Genomic DNA, 19,885 nt, shown 5'->3' on the forward strand with positions numbered 1-19,885 from the left:
TGAGTACACATTTATACAGAATCATAATTTATTTATTTACGTTTTATTGAGATTAAAACCCACCCACCCTATATATTCAACCCACCCAACGACCGCTGCTCTACCTACACATACCAGATAAGACCACTTATATACTGTATATGTGTAAATTTACCATTATAAATACAGTTCCCCAAAAAAATGCCCTAGTTACTTCTCAGATTTTACTATAACTAGTAACAGTCAGAGAAGTAACTGTGGTATTTTTAACATGACTCTTATTTAAACCACATGTACACTGTGAAGGATGATGTCAGATTAATTTTTGATTTTATTATTTATTATTATTTGATTTGATTTTTAGCAACAATGCATTTTAATACCATGCATTTTTCCCCCAATGTCAAAAATAAGAAATAAAATCAAATTAAATATAAAATAACATAAAACAAAATATAAAATAAAATACCAGGTCACATTGTCACGTGTTTGAGTTCCTGTTTGCCCTTATTTTGTTCCTGTCCTCATTATCAGTTAGTCACCTGTTCCTTGTTAATTTACTCGTTAGTATCTCGTTTGGTTAGTATTTATAGCCCTGTCTTTCCCCTGTTTCTTTGTCCTGTATTATCTTGAGTTGATGTGTTTGTGGTTGTTAGTTCTCCTGACTTTTGAGTTTAAGTTTGAATTAAAGACTGTTGGTTTGGATATCTCCTGCGTCGTGCGCTTATCTACAGCCACAACCTTTACAGAATACAGGACCAAAGAACATGGATGAACAAGCTACGTCGCCTGAGCCATGACCCGCTCACCAACGCGAGGGCATTCGTGCCATTCGCCCTCACCTGCGCCCTCGAAAATGAGGTCCTCAAGACACTGTTCCAGATTGGGATAACTTACCACCAGCCTATGGAGCTCCCAGACACTGAGAGAGTCTCCGATCCCGATCTGGAACTCCCTGACACATTCATAATCATTACTTCTACCGGTGCGCTGTGGCAAGCTTTATGCGTGTGCTAGAGCGCTTATTAGGCAATGTAGGCAATGGTTTATTAATAAATGTGCGTTTAGTCGACTAATGCTTCAAATGAACGACTACTAGTCGACCAGAAAAATCTTTAGTTGAGGGCAGCTCTAATGTATACTGTATATCAAAATATCATGGTTTTGCCATCTGATACTGCCACTGTACCGTAGTACCAACATTTTCAAGCGTAATGTGTATGTGTTTTTCAGTACGGCCGCGTGTATTGTGAGAAGAAGCGATGTCCTCAGTCGTGCACTCATCCGGTGAGCATGAGGGACTGCTGTCCGGTGTGTGACGGCTGTCTGTTTGAAGGGCAGAGGTACGGAAACACACAGACGTTCTACGCCCCCTTAGACCCCTGCAAGCGCTGCGTGTGTCAGAGCGGCTCGGTTATGTGCAGCCCGGTCACCTGTCCCCCGGTTTCCTGCCATAACCCCATCATCCCGCCGGGACAGTGCTGCTCACAGTGCAGAGGTCAGTGTGTGTGTCTACACATGTGAGGTCTGTAGCAAACAGCAGACTTAGAAAAGACATCTAGGCTCTGGAAAAGATGTGAGTTTGTGTTCCTGTGATGATTGTGTCTGTATGTGATCTGGTTTTGACGTGTGATCTCTTTGGCCTCACAGCGTGTTTTCAGCAAGGTCAGGAGTATTTAGAAGGACAGAGCTTGACCCTCCCCAATGAGCCCTGCATGAAATGCACCTGTGTGGTAAGACACACAAAACCAGCCGTTTCATCATATCTTCACCATCCTGCTGAGATTTGACTGATAGAAAGCTCACTGTTTACTAATGTGTGTGTGTGTGTGTGTGTGTGTGTTCAGGACGGTGAGGTGAACTGTGTGGGTCCAGACTGTCCTAAACTGACCTGCATGCATCAGGTCACTGATCCCGGCTCCTGTTGTCCCCGCTGCAGAGGTGCAGACACATCCATTAAAGGCCATATAGCATTTTAGTTTTTTCTAAAATCTACTTGTTTGATTTTTTTTTTTTGTATTAATTTAGTTTTTCATGATAATTTCCCACCCTTTCTGTGACCCCTAGACTAGACCCCTATGACTTCATCATGATGCAAATGATTAAAAATATATATTTTTTCAAGGTTTGATGTTTGTTAAATTTATTCGCTGCTCTGGTCATGTTCTTTTTCAAATTTTCTAATTGAATCTCATTTTCAAAATGTTCTTCTACAGTAATATGTCAAACTTTGACTCATCTTCACAACAGTGACACATATTGAATAAAAATATTTATATTATTTTTATAACTTTGTCCAATTAAATATGGCAATCCTTTTTAAGATCACTTGATTAATTTGTTGGATTTTTTACATTTTATTTATCTGAAAAGTATCAATAAATGCAAAATTGCAATACAAGACGCTTAAATAATCACATAAATTACATACCCATACCCTTTCTGTGACCCCTAGACTAGACTCCTATGACCTTCATCATGATCATTTATGATATGGTAAACTGTCGGTGGTCATATTAATTTTAGTTGTAGTTTTTTATGTGCTATTGTCATTTTTACTATTTATTTTATATAATATTATTATAGAATAATATGTTGTAATATTATATAATATCTTATTTACTTTTATTTTATTTTTTTAGTTTGAGTAATTTTAGTACTTCAGATTAAACTTCAATTATTTGCAAAGGCAGTATTTTAAATGTTTGTTTTTTAAGTTTAAAAACTGTCCTGTAATATATATATATATATATATTTTTTTTTTCAGTTACTGAAAATGATTTTTATTTGCAGTCATATATTATGTGCTCATGGGTGTGACATCAAATCCTTGAGGATTTTTGTTTTTGAACGAGTATTTTTATTAAAAATGTTTTTTGGAAAAAAAAAAAATATATATATATATATATACATATAATATACATACATAATATTTATGTGTGTATAAATATTATATAAACTTAGCAATTTTATGTATAGATCACAGTTTGACTAAAATAAGTGTTACTAATGTGAGCCATCTCTCTCTGTCTCTCTCTGTTTTTCAGGCTGTATTTATGATGGTGTTGAGCACCTTGAAGGCAGTACCTGGTTTGCATCCAGCAGTCCCTGCATGTCCTGCATGTGTGTGAATGGAGTGACCACCTGCTCGGAGGTCCACTGTCTGTCCACCTGTCTAAACCAAATCAGCGTGCCGGGCGAATGCTGCCCAGTGTGTGCAGGTACAACTACAATCCCTATAAACCGTTTTGTGCATGCATAGTTTTGCTTTGAAAGTCTTGAGTTTGAAATGTATGTTTTTCTTCTGTCAGACTGTGTGTATGAAGGCCGTGTGTACAGCCCTGGAGAGAGTTTCCACCCCTCTGTTGACCCCTGTCAGATCTGCACCTGTGAGGTACAGCTCATCACTGCATGATGTGTGCATGTGTTGGTTTTCTCACCTTACAGGTGTGTGTGTTGTAGGTGATGCCAGATGGGGAACAGCATTTACGCTGTTACAGGAAGCAGTGCCCGAGTCTGGTGGACTGTCCTAAACACAACATCCTACACAGCAGCTCTGACTCCTGCTGCCCTGTCTGTGCACGTTAGTATGAACACTGCTGTCAGCAGATGCTTTACATTGCTGTGCTAGTTTTGCACCTCTTGTATCACTCCTTAGTCTCTTATTCTCAGATATTATATTAATTGGTAGCAAAAACAAATGAAAAATTAACAAAAGCGTATTCATTATAAATTGTTTATTCATAACACATTAAAGGGTTAGTTCACCCAAAAATGAAAATTCTGTCATTAATTACTCACCCTCATGTCATTCCAAACCTGTAAGATCTTTCATCTTCGGAACACAAATTAAGATATTTTTGATATATATATATATATATATATATATATATATATATATCTGAGAGATCTCTGACCCTCCGTGGACAGTAATGCAACTGCAATGTTCCCAGGTCCAGAAACGTAGCAAGGACATCGGTAAAATAGTCCATGTGACATCAGTGGTTCAACCGTAATTTACAAAACTACGAGAATATTTTTGAAACATAATGTTACTATAACATAATGTCTTCCGCCATTTTGGAGAGTATCCACTGAACCTAAACGCTGATTACGTTGTTTAAAATTAAATAAAATATAAATAATAGATTAAATGTATACGTATTTAACAAATTTTTGCTTTTTAAGTTTGTTGAAGTACTAAAATAAATAAGACTAAAACCGAAATAAAAATAAAGCTAAATAGAAATATTACTAAACATAATAAATATACATATAAAAAGCATAATAGAAATTAATAAATATGTCAAAACTAAAATTCAAAATAAAACTGGAAATACAAAAATAATAGCTACTTTAAAGTATTAATGAATACTGTAATAGTATATAAATAATACTAAAATAACACAGATCAGTTTAATTGTTATATTTCCTTTTTCTTAATTTCTTTCTATTATTAGGAATAAATATTTTTTGTATTTATTTTTATTTCAATTTCAGTGATAAAACATTTTCATGTATTTCAGTCAAATTTATTCACTGCCCTGTTCATGTTCATTTCTAATTGAATCTAATTTTTAAACTTTGACACATCTTCCCAACAGTGACACATATTGAACAAACCATACTTTGTCAAATTAAATATGGCATGTCTTCTAAACAAAGATCTATGTAAGTTCTTTTTAAGATCACTTGATTAATTCATTGGATTTTTAAAATGTTATTTATCTGAAATGTATAAGTAAATGCAAAACTGCAATGCAAGACGCTTAAATAATCACATAAATTGCATAAATATATAGCCACCTAAAACAATGAATATATTTTATACCAAAATAAGTAACCGACGGCATTATTAACCCAACACATGGCTGTCCTAATTTTAAATCATAGTTGAGCTTATCCAGATTGTTTTATTCTTGTGCTTTGTGTTTCAGAGCCCCTGAGTAACTGCACAGCTACACTGATCGGTAATGAAGTGTTGGCCACTGATGATCCGTGTTTTACCTGTCAGTGCAAGGTATCTAAACACACACACACTACTGTTTTAAAAAGCCATGTGCATTGATGTGATGTATGAGAAATGTATTTGTGTAGGATTTGACATGGACGTGTATCCATCGGGGCTGTCCTCCTCTCAGCTGCCCTCCAGCCGATCAGCACACACCTCCGGATTCCTGCTGCCCCGTCTGTGACGGTAAAGAGTCTCTCTATCAGAAATAATACAACACTGTACATGTGTGCTCATCAGTATATGTGTGTGTCTCAGAGTGTGTATTAGAGGCCGACCAAACCCGCGTGCCAAACGGCCAGAGATGGACTGAAAAGGAGAACGAGTGTGTCACCTGTACCTGCAATGTGAGGAAAACTAACATTTAACTGGCAGGAAACCATTTCAGGAGAAACACAAACACAAAACTCATAGTTTGCTTTCTGGAAATAGTTTGATGCTTTTTAATGTAAGCAAACTCTCACATCAAACAAACAAATCAGACTCCGTTGCATATGGACCAAAAGCTCTAGAGTCCTATTAATTGACTTTTTATGGATTATTATGTGCATTTCAAAGTACTAACTATAGCTGTGTATATATAAACTAATAAAACACTCAATTAGAAGGGGTTTTTTTGGAGGGGGGGAGGGGGAGGGGGGGGGGTTAAAAATAATTTAAAGCTAAAAAAATGAAACAAAATAAATTAACTGTTTCATGTTATTTTTGATGAAACATCTCAAATCAAAATGTTCAAGTTGAGTTGATTATATCTGTAATTGTTGTTTTGATACTTTTTAACATGAAACAACTCTTACATCAACCAAATGAACCAAACTCTGAAAACAATAAGTAATAAAAATGACAAAAATGAAACAAGAAAAGTGAAAACTTAAAAAAAAAAATGTTTAATGTTCAATTTTTGATGGAACATTTCAAGTCAAACGGTTTAATTCGTGACAGTTTTATCTAGAAATGGTTGTTTTGATACTTTTTAGTGTGAAAGAACTGCCACATCGATCAAACAATCCAAACTGTGAAGTCGAACAGACTTGCAACTGCACAAAATTATTTATACTCATGTTTATTGATTTTATGGATTATTAAGCATACATTAAAAAACTAAAATAACTAAAATTGCAATAAAAATCTATCTAAAACTAAATAGAAATCTTAAAAAAAAATTACAAAACCTAATAAAAATGACAAAAGTTCATCATAAAAATTAAGGTAAACTAAAATTTTGACAGTTTTAAATTTTTTGATGGAATATCTCAAATCAAACTATTTATGCCAGTTTTATTAGTAAATTGTTGTTTTGCTGCTTTTAATCACACCAATAGCCCTTTAAAAAACATAATAGATTATTAAGAACATAGTAATGTGTGTGTGTGTGTGTGTGTGTGTGTGTGTGTGGCTTTTGGTGTAGGGCGATAGAAAATACAGTTTGTACAGTATAAAAGCCATTACGCCTATGGAGAGTCCTACAAGGATAGCTGACCAGATGTGTGTGTGTGTGTGTGTGTGTGTGTGTGTGTTTTAGCAAGGGCATATCGACTGTGATTTGCAGGAGTGTCCTCCTCTCGATTGTCTGGATGGATCAATCAAAGTGAAGAACCCTGGGAAGTGCTGTCCTGAGTGCACAGGCATCATAACTGTATATTACTCCAAAGACGCTCATGCACAGTGTGTGTACGACGGTCAGCAGTACAACCACAATGACCACTGGGAGGTGGATGTGTGTACGTCATGCACCTGTGTGTACGGAGGTGTGCACTGCCAGACCCGGAGATGCCCAACGCTCACATGTGCCTCGGTAGGATGACAATACACCTTTGGGGATACTATATAATAATGAGGACTTCACATATATGCAAACCTACTGAAACTCCCAAGTTGGTGTTTGACAGGTTTTACTGTATTAGTGAGGATATTTTTGAATAGCGAGGACATTTTGGGGCTCTCAAGTGTAACTGAGCTGAATGTATCGTACATTGTGTTTGAAGGATGAAACGCCGGCTCTGGTTCCGGGAATGTGTTGTCCTCACTGCATTCCTCACCCCGCCACCTGCATTGTGTTTGGAGACCCTCACTACCGAACGTTTGATGGAAAGATGGTGAACTTCCAGGGGAAGTGCACATATGTTCTGGCTCAGGACTGTGAGGGTGGAGATTTCAGGTGCTCAGTATATTGTCTTAATCATATCTAGACTACCATTTAAATGTTTGGGGTCAGTAAGATTTTTTTAAAAGAAATGAATGCTTTTGTTCCAGCAAGGATGCATTAAATTGATCTGAAGTGACAGTAAAGACATTTGTGTTACAAAATAGGTGCTGTTTTTTTTTACTTTTTGTTCTGAAAAATATCACAATTTCCACAAAAATATTTAGCAGCATGTCTGTTTTCATTGAATTATATTAAGATGTGTTTCTAGAGCAGCAAATCAGCATATTAGAATGATTTCTGAAAGATAATGTGACACTGAACACTGGATTAATGATGCTGAAAATTCAGCTTTGTGTCACAGAAATAAGTTACATTTTAAAATATATTCATATAGAAAAATATGAAAGCCTGTTTCCGCCACTGAATTAAAAATGAAAAAGTTAATTGCGACTTTGTATCTCACAATTCTGACTTTTCTTTTCTCAGAATTGAGATATAAACGTGCAATTCTGACTTTTTTTCTCAGAATATTATTTCACAATAGTACTGTTTTTACTGTTTTTTAAAATGTTTGAACAGTAGTTTAACATTAGAGGAATAATTCACCCAAAAATGCAAGTTAGCAAAATAAAGAGATTTGGTTACACTTTATTTTAAGGTGTCATTGTTACATTGTAATTATACATTTAGTTACGGAGTAATATTAATTAATGACATGTGCATGGTTAGGATTAGGGTTTGTCTTAGGGTTACTTGCATGTAATTATGCATGATTAATTGTTACTATAATAGTACGTACATGTAACATGTGAAACAAGGACACCTAAAAATTTTAAAAAGTGTTAGCAGAGATTTAAAATGTGTAGATATAGTCTGAACAGACACTTGTGTTTGTGTTCCAGTGTTCATGTGTCTAATGAGGACCGGGGACGTAAGGGAGTGTCTTGGACTAAAGACGTGACTGTGTTTATTGGCGATGTTGTGGTACAGCTGTTTCAGGACTGGATTGTCAAGGTAATATGTTCTACGCTGTTGTTTAAACCTTTTCATTGCTTACCATGCGTATGGTATTTAGTGTTTTATAGTTTATTTGAATGCTCACTATTCCCTTTTTTGCCTAAAATAGTATGTTACTGTTTCAATAATTTTAACAACACATGCACGTGTTTACATTACATTTACGTTGGTTAATGGTCACATGACATATAGATAAATCTTTTTTCTTTTTTTCGATGCCTCAGGTCGATTATCAGCAAGTCTCTCTGCCGTTTCTTAAAGAACCATATGTTTATCTGGAGCGCAAGACCAACACCATCCTCCTGAACACTAATGTTGGGCTGAAGGTACAGCCTCTGCATGAATTCACTCTGTGTTCAGTCTCCTATAGGAAAGAAACATCAGAAACAAGATTTTATTATTATGCCTTATTGGCATATCAATGTATTCATGAAAAGAGCAAACAGAGATGACTGGAGAAGTTTCTCATTTCTTAGATTTTTCTACTGAGAAGGACCCCTGGTAATCTTGAAATTTCAGAAGAGCTCTGATGTCTCAAGCTCAGATTTGCCTAGATACCAAAGTCTAAGAGCAAAGTCTGAGATTTAATTTCAAACATGTATCATCTAATTCTTCCTTTATCAGATTATCTAGATACCCACATTAATTTTGATTTATTTGTAATGTTTTTATATGAATTTCATGATGGCACGTGTTTATTTGCTGCTTGTGATGCAAGGTGTTGTGGAATGGCCGTTCTCATCTGGAAGTCAGCGTTCCTGGTACCTACAAGAAGCGCATGTGTGGTTTATGCGGCAACTTCAATAACTACCCTCAGGACGACATGAAACTACGCAATGGACAGATTGCCAACTCTGAAGCAGTGTTTGGAAACAACTGGAAGGTTAAAACACTAAAACATGCGTATTGATATGTGGGATTGTAGCTGACAGCAAAAGTAGAAATGAGAATGCGGGAAGGGATTGGGATTTCACAACTGTTTTTCCCATTTATACACCAAGGCTCAACATATCGGCTCTGATGCATTATTTTGTAGTTGTAATTAGCAGTGCCGAACCTAGACTTCTGGGGGCCCCATGCAAAACTTTCCGGGGTGGGTTGATGGGGTGGTTGGGATGAAAGAATGGATGAAACGCATTTGTCCGTGTTTCACTCCGTCTCGTTTCGCGCTCGAGAAACAGTATCTCTTCCGCGGCTCTGTACGCTTTCAACTCGGTTTTTTCACGATATTCACGTTACGTGATTTGACTGATTTTAAAAGAAATTAAAAGAAATGATCATTCCTGTTTTCAATTACCGCTGGCCAAACTCAAAAACAAAACTAAAATTAAAACATCTTTGAGAGCAAGGGGCCCCCTGGTGTTTCGGGGGCCCTACGCAGCTTGCGTATTCTGCATATAGGGAGGATCGGCTCTGGTAATTAGTATTTCATGTATTTCACATGAATGTTAAACTATATGTACTTTGATCTCCTTGCAGGTGGGCAGTGGAAATCCAAGTGTTCAGTGTCCTGATGCGATAAGCATTAACCCGTGTAAAGAAGCAGGATACTCGGCCCGTAAGACTGCAAACACTCGCTGCACAGTGCTGAAGTCGGCCGTGTTTGAGCGCTGTCATAAGCTGGTTCCACCAGAGATGTTCTATGCTTCGTGTGTGTATGATCTGTGTGCCTGCGGCTCCAATACAGACGAGTGTTTGTGTGACGTGTTGGAGGCTTACGCTTCTGAGTGCCGTGAGGCTGGTGTTATCCTGCAGTGGAGGTCGCCGACACTCTGCGGTGAGTGACAAATACACATACAGAACAGTATGTACACTAAAATGATGGGGAAAAAAGAAAAATTCTTTATAATTGATGAACTTTGCAGCGTTGACAGTGTCATTAAACCGATCCGGATCAACACTGAACTGACTTGAGCTGAATTATTATTTTCTGTAGAGCTGCTTTATAGCTGAATTACATTTCTTTCATTGTTGAGGAATATTGCAACATTGACGCTGTTATTGAATAAACTGAACTAAACTGAGCTGAATAATGAAATTTGTCTTCTGTACAGCCGACATTTTCGAAATAGAACAATATACTGGAAAACATAATACAGAAAGTTGGTGCTTATGTTTTTCAGTGTACTGCAATATATGCATAGGCCATGTACTGTATGGCTATATATTGATACATAAAAAATGTTACAAAAGATATCTATTTCAGGTAAATGCTGTTCTTTTGAAACTGAAATTGCACACAACTGTTTTCAACATTGATGATAATCAGAAATGTTTCTTGAGCATCAAATCGGCATATTAGAATGATTTCTGAAGGATCAGATACTGAAGACTGGAGTAATGATGCTTCAGCTTTTATAAATGACTATGTTTTTGTATTTGGGATAAAATAAATGCAGCCTTGGTGAACAGAAGAGACCACTTCAAAAACATTTGAAAAATATTACTGTTCTAAAACTTGACCGGTGATGTAGATTGTCACACATTTTTCAATAATTCAAAAAAGCGACAATTCTTTATGTATTAATATATTAGCACAATATATTAACATATAAGGACATATACATGTATTTATGTATGCATAAGAGGAAATTAAAGTCATTTCATATTTGTTATGCATTAGTTTAACTCCATCCTTTCCCTCCTCCATCCTTATAGCCGTGGGCTGTCCGCTGGACCGCGGCTATGTGTTTGATGAATGCGGGCCGCCGTGTCCTAAGACGTGTTTTAACAAAGACGTGCCTCTCGGCGTGATCGAGGCTCACTGCTTCAAACCCTGTGTGCCGGGATGCCAGTGTCCCGCTGGCCTGGTGGAACACAACTCTCACTGCATCGCCCCCGAGAAATGCCCCAAAATTATCCACGGCAATCTCTGAGACCCACAAACTCCACCAAACATCAAACCAGCTAAAACTGAGATCTGATGAACCACAACACGCTCTTTAAGTCAACATGAAATCAGGATTTGCTTTATTTCTTTTTAATTCATATTCCTGGTCTTACATTATAAGATTCATTAGTGAACGTTATTTCAAATATTGTTTTGTAACATTACAATTTTTTAAATATACTGTTTCACTAAGAAATACATAAAATTACTATGGACACTTGTTTCCGCAACGGGATAAAAAAATAAAAAGGGTAATTGCGCTTTTTTATCTCACAATTCAGACTCTTTTGTAACCTCAGTATTCTGAGAAAAAATGGTTAGAATTGTGAAATTAAAATATCGGAATTGCAAGAAAAAGGTCAGGTTTTTGAGGTTATGTCTCACAATTCTGACTACTTTTCTCAGATTTGCAAGAAAATGGATTGTAAGATAAAAAATTGTAAGAGAAAAGGTCATTTTTATCCTGTGATGGAAACAGTCTTTCCCAAATTACGAATAGAGTTTTGTGTTGACTTTAAAATGCTTGAACTTAAAGCACATTTAAGTTTTACTTTATATCTCAAACCACATCAACAGTCTTCTACTGTTTACTGCATAGTTGTTTTGTTGAATTGTTTTATTGGGGCTACTGTGTGTAAGTGTTTCTGACTGATTACAGGACACTGTGTTAACCTGTGTTTCATGGAGTTCATTGTTTGTCCTTCCACTGATAGGAGGATGTTTTGAGCCAGATGGACAAAGTTTACCTATTTTTTTTTCCTCACCACAGATCAAGAGTACAAAGATGAAAAAGCTTTTTTCAATAATAATGATGATTGATTTTTTTCTTTTGATGAATTACGATTTTATTTTATTTTTTAGCATGCCATAAGTTGCTTTTCTGGACTTTTTCATTTGATATTTTGAAACAAATTAATATGAGTTAATATGGATCTGCAAATCTGCATAATTCTATCTGCACTGTTTTTGATAGGGCTGGTTTTTTTTGGCTCTTGCACTGGTATTGTGATTTAAATATTTTGTTACTCTCTTAAAATACAGTTTTATAATCAATATGTTATAAAGACACTTCATTTGCAACATTGACAGTGAATCTAAATAAAAATAGAAACCCAATAAAAGTTAAATCTAACAGTGCCTTCACAGGATTGTTTGTTATATTGATCGGATGCATTGACAATCTCAGATTCTGTAAACCGTCAGTTTTTGTGTATGACATTGTCATAAACACTGCATTCTCATATTTACTGTGTGTCATGTTATTACACAAAATCCACTGGTATTCAGCCTGTGTTTGTTCTTATTTAGCATCTAAAATGGTTTATGCACATTACCCTTTTAGTGAAAAACAGTAAAAAAAAAAAAAGGGCAATACTTTTTTTTTTTTTTCTACCAGTCATTTTCACATTTGTTTTAAACTATGTGAATATGAACTATTGGGGGATTATTTGTTTGCCATCATGTGAGTCACTGGATTAAAAAAAAAAAAAAAAACGGTACAAAAAAGTTTTTTTGCTAGATAAACACACATTAAAAACATTTAATTTAAAAGCATCTCAAATTTAATTTAAATTTACAGTTGGTGGTTATATAATTTAAATAATTGTATTGTTTATAGTCTTAAAATATTTGGTTGCTGTTTAAAAAAAATAATAAAAAATAAACTAAATATAAATCCTAAATGGTCAAATTGAACCAGAAAATGTAAAGTCTTATCATAAGTATCTATCTTGGATTCAGCCAGGCTTTTTTAGTGTTTAAGTATCGTCACTAAATGAGTGTCATGATGTGTCTGAGGAAGAGTGTGATCAGTGTTGGGCTGACGGTCCTCTTCTGTAAGCTGACTCGAGCGGTTTCCTCAGCAACAGACGTGGCTTTGTTATAATCATGCATCATTCATGAAGATAAACTCGCTGAACAGGTGAGACACTTTCTCCTTTCATGTTTAAATTATATAAGGTAAAACTATGTGTTATATTTGAATTTGATTATGAAGTACAGCAAGAACTCATCATGTTGGTTGTGTTTGCAGTATATATATATTTTTTTCATTTCAAGGCATTTGTGATGATGATATCGAGCTTACATGAAGTGCTTCGTCATTTTTAGGATGGAGGAGTGTTTGCATTTGGTCTGTGAGTCGATGGATATACATGAGGATGATGAGGTCGGCGTGGACATGATCTGGTCCCTCTATAAGCGCGTCTTCCTCATCACCGCCAGCCTGGACGAGACAAAGAGGGCCATTGCACAGGTGAACAAGACGTTCTGCAGTCTCAGAATCTCATGAATGAGAAGACAGAGACAGAAAAGAAGCAGAAAGAGAAATGTTTTGTGTGATGTGTTCAGGTCAGAGGTCAGAGTGGAGGCTTGTCATGTTCAGCCAGAAGAGTTCTGCATGTTCTCCTCGTGATGGAAAAACAACGTGAGAACAGAGAAGAGGTCTTTTTTTCAATTTCATTTCATTCTGTTAATATTTCTCTACAGTACTCTGCTTTATTCTGTTTTCTTATTTATACTAAATCATCTAAATGAAGATAATATACGTTATATATTATATTTATTAATTTAGATTTTTCCCTTGAACGAGAACTTGATTCTGAAAATAAACCTCTAAAAAGTCAAAAAAAATGTTGCAATGTGTTAATATGAAGGAATTTTTCACAGGTATTTTACCTGCATTTTGAATTGTGCATTTCATTGTGCTGTGTTTTAGGATTGAAGGAAATAATCTTAACAAAAAACATACTTATACAGTGAACCTCCAAATTGTCAGATATTGTTTTGGGTCTTTTGGGTGCTTGAATTCCAAAATCATGTCAAATTGTGAAATTAGATTATATAAATTGTGAAGTTAGATTGTTGCAAATTCAAGGATGTGAACGGCTTATATTTTCTGTAGCTGTACTGGGATCTCCAGATGTTGAAGGCTGGTAGAATTGATCATAAACAAGACACACAATCCTCAACAATCAACTTCAGCTCCAGACAACAGGTAGAAAACCAAGTCATATAATATCATTTGTATTATTTAGTTTTTGTATGATTCCAGTTCATCAGCTTTGCACCCTATTTTAGCTCATTCACTCACTTTGCAGAAAGGTGTCTGCTAAATGTATGTGTGCAACTTTTGTGATTGATTTTTTTTTTTTTTCTGGGAGCAGGATCCAGAGCAATTTAGTATCTTGTGTCTTCAGAACAAAGCCAAGAGACTCTACACCAGGTCTCTTTAAACACACACTCTTTCATTCAGCTGTTCACAATCCCATTGAATAAAATCAGCATATATTCCTCCTGCTTTCTGTTCAGACTCGTTCTTGACGGCGTGTGGAGTGTCCTACCGTCTCTTTCTCAGAGGAACACCGGCGTCGTGCGACCGGGCAGGATCTGTCCCAGCACTACCGACATCCTCCAACTCCTATATTACAAATATGAGGTCATCAGAGAGCGACTGTACAGAGAGATGTTGCAGGATGAGTATGGTAACAAATATTCTGATTTCATAAACGTCCCTTTCCTAGAATAGTTTAACAGTATCTCTTCACACATCATTACAGGTGTTGTTTGGTGGGACTCAATGTCAGCGTGGGATCAGACAGAGTGTGTGTCTGAACTAGGAGCGTGTGTAGAGCTGGCTTTCAGACACCGAGACTGGCTTCAGGTGTGTGGGCTTCCCGGGGCCCTCCGGTGCTACAGGTACTATTGTGCATCTGTATGTGCCATTGCTGATTTTTTGAGTCTGCCATTATATATTTGGTATATCAATGTTTTAATGCATTCTACTTTTTAAAGGTGTAACAATAGATAAGTGTTATAATGTTGTATAACTGTGGTTGCAATTATTCATGAGATCATACAATCTATTATAAGATGCTTTATGACGCATGATGCATTAAAATAACGGTAACACAAAATTTTATTTGTTAATATTAGTTAAATGCACTCTTTAACATGTAATTCATTTTATTAAACGTGTTAATTTTAACATTTACTAGAACATTATTAAAACCAAAATTGTATATCTTAATATTATTCAGTGGAACTAACAATGAATAGTTGTACTTTTATTAACTAACAGTAACAAAGATGAATAAATACTGGAATAAATGTATTGCTCATTGTTAATGTTAGTTAATGCATTAACTAATGTTAAAATTAACCTTAAATAATGGGACCTTATTACCTTATACAACAGTGTAATTCGATTACTGTGCAAAATTACTCTCTCCAAAAAGTATTTAATTACTTATTAATTACTTTCTAAATCCTATTACAACCTCAACAAGGTAATGGTACAAGGATAGACATGAAATGGTCTTTTAATTCTTTAGTTTCAAGTAACTACATTGATATTCTGGTCACACTTTAGATTAGGGTCCAATTCTCGCTATTAACTATGACTTTTGCCTTAAAATACTCCTAATTACTGCTTATTAATACTTAGTAAATTAGTTGTTAAGTTTAAGAATTGGGTAGGATTAAGGATTTAGAATAAGGTCTTACAGAATAAGACATTAATATGTGCTTTTTAAGTAATAATAAACAGAAAATATCCAGAAAATAATAGTAATATTCATGCTAATAACTAACAAGTTAATAGTGAGAATTGAACACTAAAGTGTTACCAGTATTCTTATTAACTCACCAATGTATTTAAATTGAGAAGGGTACATAAAAAGCATGCATTTTTGGGTTAGACTTTAAATTTTGATGTTAAATCCACTATTGCATTGTGTATAAATGTTCTACAGTCTATATATTAAGTTTAAATACATAAGTAACTGTAATTAAAATACAGAAAAAATAAGAGTAAAGGGATTATAGCCTAACTAATTACTTTGTAATTAGTTACACCCAACACTGTACCAAATACATAATTACTTCATTATTTTTTATGAATATAGTTGGAGCTGTGGTTCAAATACATTATACATGAGTTCTATTTGATGAATATGGCAGGAGCTGTGGTTCTGTGGTCTTGCGAGGCTGTCCTGAGAGTGTTAAACCTAGAGATCAGGCTTGGTCATCTAAACCTAGGGACCAGGCTTGGTCCACTATCATCTTCCTGTCAGAGCTGGAGTCACATTATCAGGATGAGAAGGAGTCGATCAGCGCACTCATGAACAGGTCCGTTCTATTGTGTTCAATTCTCATGAATGTATGTGATTGGCTAAAAGCATCAGTAAGTCTCAAATATCTCAGATAGAGACGATTTTGGCCAGACATATTATGACCTGAAGAAACTAACCATAGAAGAAGACAATTTCTGGTTTTGTCTATAGAATGTAGTTCGAATGCAAGGTAGTGTTGCAGCGATGATGTATTTTTGTAGTCCAACTCAGAAGTTAGTGTGTATTAGGCCGTGTTCACACTTGGCGTCTTTTTTGACTAGAAAAAGTTGACAAGAGCGTTTTTTTTAATGAAAAACAAAGCTGGCAGCGTCTGTTACAAATAGCAGCTGAGAGCGTCTTTTGTTGTCATAGCAACAGCTGTAACAGTAGCCTAGCGCTGTGTAGTAAAAAGTTGGCTCTTGCGTTGGCTTTTGAAGTTAACGGGAAAGAAAATGTCGATTCACAACGACGTTTGTGGGTGCACGACATTATACGGGGAAGGAACCAATATTATGATAGAGTTTTGTGCTCATATCATACAGCTCCTTGTGCTCCGAAACTAGTACGAGCAGTCTATCTACCGGCACCTTCTCCATTTTTCTTCTTGTTGTTATGGAAACGACAGATCTCGCTACTCGCTTGTCATTGGTCAGCTGTCAAAAAGGCGCTTGACGTAGGGCGTTTTTTTCAGAAAAGTTGAAATTTTTTCAACTCGAAAAAACGCTCTGAGCTGCAGAAAAAGACGCCGGCGGTGGCGTTTTAAAAAGCGCTCAGGACTTTTTTGAAAACACTGTTTACTCCATAGGATTATAATGTAAAACAGACGCCGGCAGCTTCGAAAAAGACGCCAAGTGTGAACACGGCCTTACTGATCTATTTTATGTCGTAGAATAAAATGTGAAAATATCTTGAGCTTGTGTTAACCACAGTGTAAAAAAAGTTGAGTAAACTTAAAAATTTAAGGCAATGAGCTTCAGCAGATTTTTGAGTTCTCTCAACTTATTGTTTTAAGTTTTTACAACAAAAAGTTGAGAGAACTCAAAAATCTCCTAAAAAATAAGTTGAGAGAGCTCAAAAATCTGCTGAAGCTGGTTGCCTTAAATTAGTTTTTTTGTTTTTTTTACAGTGCACATACATTAATTCAGGCATTTAATTAAAAAACCATTCAAAAAATCAATTTGTGACAATGGAACCGGAAGTGCTAAAACAACTCATTTACTGGTTTTAGCCTACAAAAATATGTAAATAATAAATATGAGCATGCATAACTATAAAGGTTGCAGATGTTGTGATTTATTGCTCCTACAGATTGGGACAGGAAGCTCTGCGTGTTATATATCTCAGTATGTGTGTCGCTGTGCGGAGAGCCGAGAGAGAGAATCAGTCCTACACGGCTCTGCTGGTCTCCAGACAGCACTGGGACAGATGGTGAGTGTGTTAAATATGGGAAGTGGACACATCATTCGTATTTAAAACATTACATGCTGACAAATCCACTTACCCTCAAGAGTGTGCAAGCTTGAATCCAAACCTTGAATGTGCTCTAGGCCTTATATGAGAGGTTCAGACAGTCAGGATCTCACCAGGATCTGGCTTCAGGAAAAACTGGATCCCACTACTAAAACACAGCAGGGCTGGAAAACAGGAAATTGCACACAACAGGTACTGTGTGCACATAGACATGACATTTGCTGCCTTCAAGTCTTCCAAATTCCTATTTGGGAGTTCAGAAGTGATGACTGGTGCTCATATCTTATTTGATCAAAAATATAGTAAAAATAGTAATATTGTGAAATAATATTAAAATTTAAAAGAACAGTTTTCTTTTTAAAATGTATTCCTCTGATGCAAAGCTGAATTTTGAGCACCATTACTCCAGTCTTCAGTGTCACATGATCCTTCAGAAATCATTTTAATGTGCTGATTTGACATTTTTTATTATTATCAATGTTGAAAATAGTTTAATATTTTTGTGGAAACCATAATACATTTTTCTTCAGGAATTTATGATGAAAAGAAAGCATTTATTTGAAATATAAATCGTTTAACAAATGTCTTTACTGTCAATTTTGATCAATTTAATGCATCCTTGCTGAATAAAACATTTAATGTTTTTAAAAAAATACTGTATATTGTATCATTCTTACAAAAAATGATGGGAAATTTAAGAAAAACATGGGAAATAAATTTGGTCTCCTCATAAACCAGCTTTATGAACAGTAAACTATACATAGATTCATGTGTGATGATCTTGTAATATACTATAAAATCATTCCAAAATGACCTAAAGGTTGAAATATTTGCCTCATATGCTTGTGTTATGTACAGATTGTTTATTTTGTTTATTACCCATCAGGCTGTGCTGCAGTTTTTGGTTGTGTGTCAGGAGCAGGAAAGGAAACGATTGGTGGAGATCTTACACAGGCTTTCCCTGAGTGACCTCGAGGGAAACATTCAGAAAACCAACAGTTAAAAACATCAACTACATATAAAAACACACACACCACTCACTACAAAAGTGATAGTTCGCCTAAAAATGACAACTCTGTCATGATTTACTCACCCTCATGTTGTTCCAAATGAATACGATTTAGGCTTGATTTTTGGGTGAACTGAATAGTAACTTAACATTAGAAGCACATCAGCAGTAAAATGTGCCTCTGGTTTTCATTAAAGTGTGCGTACGTGTCTGTGTTTCAGATGTGGTTCATGGAAACGCGGTGGATCAGAGCTGTGTGTGGAGCCTGCAGCAGATTAAAGCCTCTCTACAGGAAGCACATGGTTCTTATCCTGGACCATTCGCCCCAGGGTGTTCTCGGATAGATGTCTCATGGGGCGAGTGTGCCACTCATTTGCTAACCCAGCTGACACAAGCACAAGATGATGAGGCCTGGACCCTTTTAAACTCTCTGCCAGATTTGGTGAATCTCACACGCATTACAGTATACAGCATACGGTACTGTGCAGTAATCAGTATGCAAGTATTCCAATTTGAACAGAACCGTAGTACATACTGTAGCAATTCTAAAAGATTAACTGCGCATTTGTCAAATTTAAACTAAGCTAAAATAGATCATGCAAATATAAAAATAATGTTATCGAATATGAAAAGCAAAGTAGTAAATAAACCAAACATTCTGTGCGCAGAGCAGATGGTTTATTGTGTGAATTAATGTCTCTCTCACTTCTCAGGACCCTGAGGGTCTTTGGACTTTGCTTCGCAAATATGAGAGTGAACTTCATAGACCCAGTTTCCACAACCTGCGTGAAGTTTTGCAGTCACGTGTACCAGCGCACGCCAGCCGTGACACCAGCGCAATGAATGCTCACACTGTAATGAAAAATTACTTGCACATTATCAATCACAAATCAAGATTTTAGATTCTTCGCCATATTAGATCCTTTGTGTTTCATGATTTTTAGAAAACCATTTATGGACTAGATCTTTAGCAAGTCTTCACTTCCTAGAGTTGGCATACAAGAACCATTTCCGATTCCCCAAAGAACCTTTCAGTGAACAGTTCTGAAACAGAACCAGTTTTTTCTTAGTGTGAAGAACATTTGGAACCCTATGGAATGTAAAAGTTCCATGGATGTTAAAGGTTCTTCATGGAACCATTAATGGCAATAAAAACTTAATTTTTAACAATGCATGCATTAAAAGATATTCTCTTGATATATAGAAATGTCTTTGTTGACCCTAAAGTGCTGCAAGAATCTATTGAAGAAAC

General features: G+C 35.8%; 1 protein-coding gene across 2 annotated transcripts in view; it reads left to right on the forward strand.

The window, feature by feature from the left end:
* Positions 1 to 12,520, forward strand: part of kcp (kielin cysteine rich BMP regulator) — a 55,871-nt gene extending 43,351 nt beyond the window's left edge. For both annotated transcript variants that reach the window (XM_079447041.1, XM_079447042.1), the window contains exons 39-54: positions 1,213 to 1,477; positions 1,630 to 1,712; positions 1,827 to 1,920; positions 3,027 to 3,200; positions 3,291 to 3,373; positions 3,442 to 3,562; positions 4,917 to 4,999; positions 5,077 to 5,176; positions 5,249 to 5,337; positions 6,513 to 6,785; positions 6,976 to 7,148; positions 8,039 to 8,150; positions 8,378 to 8,479; positions 8,872 to 9,036; positions 9,633 to 9,930; positions 10,812 to 12,520. In XM_079447041.1, the coding sequence (XP_079303167.1) occupies positions 1,213 to 1,477; positions 1,630 to 1,712; positions 1,827 to 1,920; positions 3,027 to 3,200; positions 3,291 to 3,373; positions 3,442 to 3,562; positions 4,917 to 4,999; positions 5,077 to 5,176; positions 5,249 to 5,337; positions 6,513 to 6,785; positions 6,976 to 7,148; positions 8,039 to 8,150; positions 8,378 to 8,479; positions 8,872 to 9,036; positions 9,633 to 9,930; positions 10,812 to 11,029 (2,433 nt within the window). In that variant the 3' untranslated portion in view covers positions 11,030 to 12,520. The remainder of the gene's footprint in view (positions 1 to 1,212; positions 1,478 to 1,629; positions 1,713 to 1,826; positions 1,921 to 3,026; positions 3,201 to 3,290; positions 3,374 to 3,441; positions 3,563 to 4,916; positions 5,000 to 5,076; positions 5,177 to 5,248; positions 5,338 to 6,512; positions 6,786 to 6,975; positions 7,149 to 8,038; positions 8,151 to 8,377; positions 8,480 to 8,871; positions 9,037 to 9,632; positions 9,931 to 10,811) is intronic.
* The last annotated feature ends 7,365 nt before the right edge of the window (positions 12,521 to 19,885 follow it).

Source organism: Barbus barbus, assembly GCF_936440315.1.
Source record: "Barbus barbus genome assembly, chromosome: 22".
NCBI lineage: Eukaryota > Metazoa > Chordata > Actinopteri > Cypriniformes > Cyprinidae > Barbus > Barbus barbus.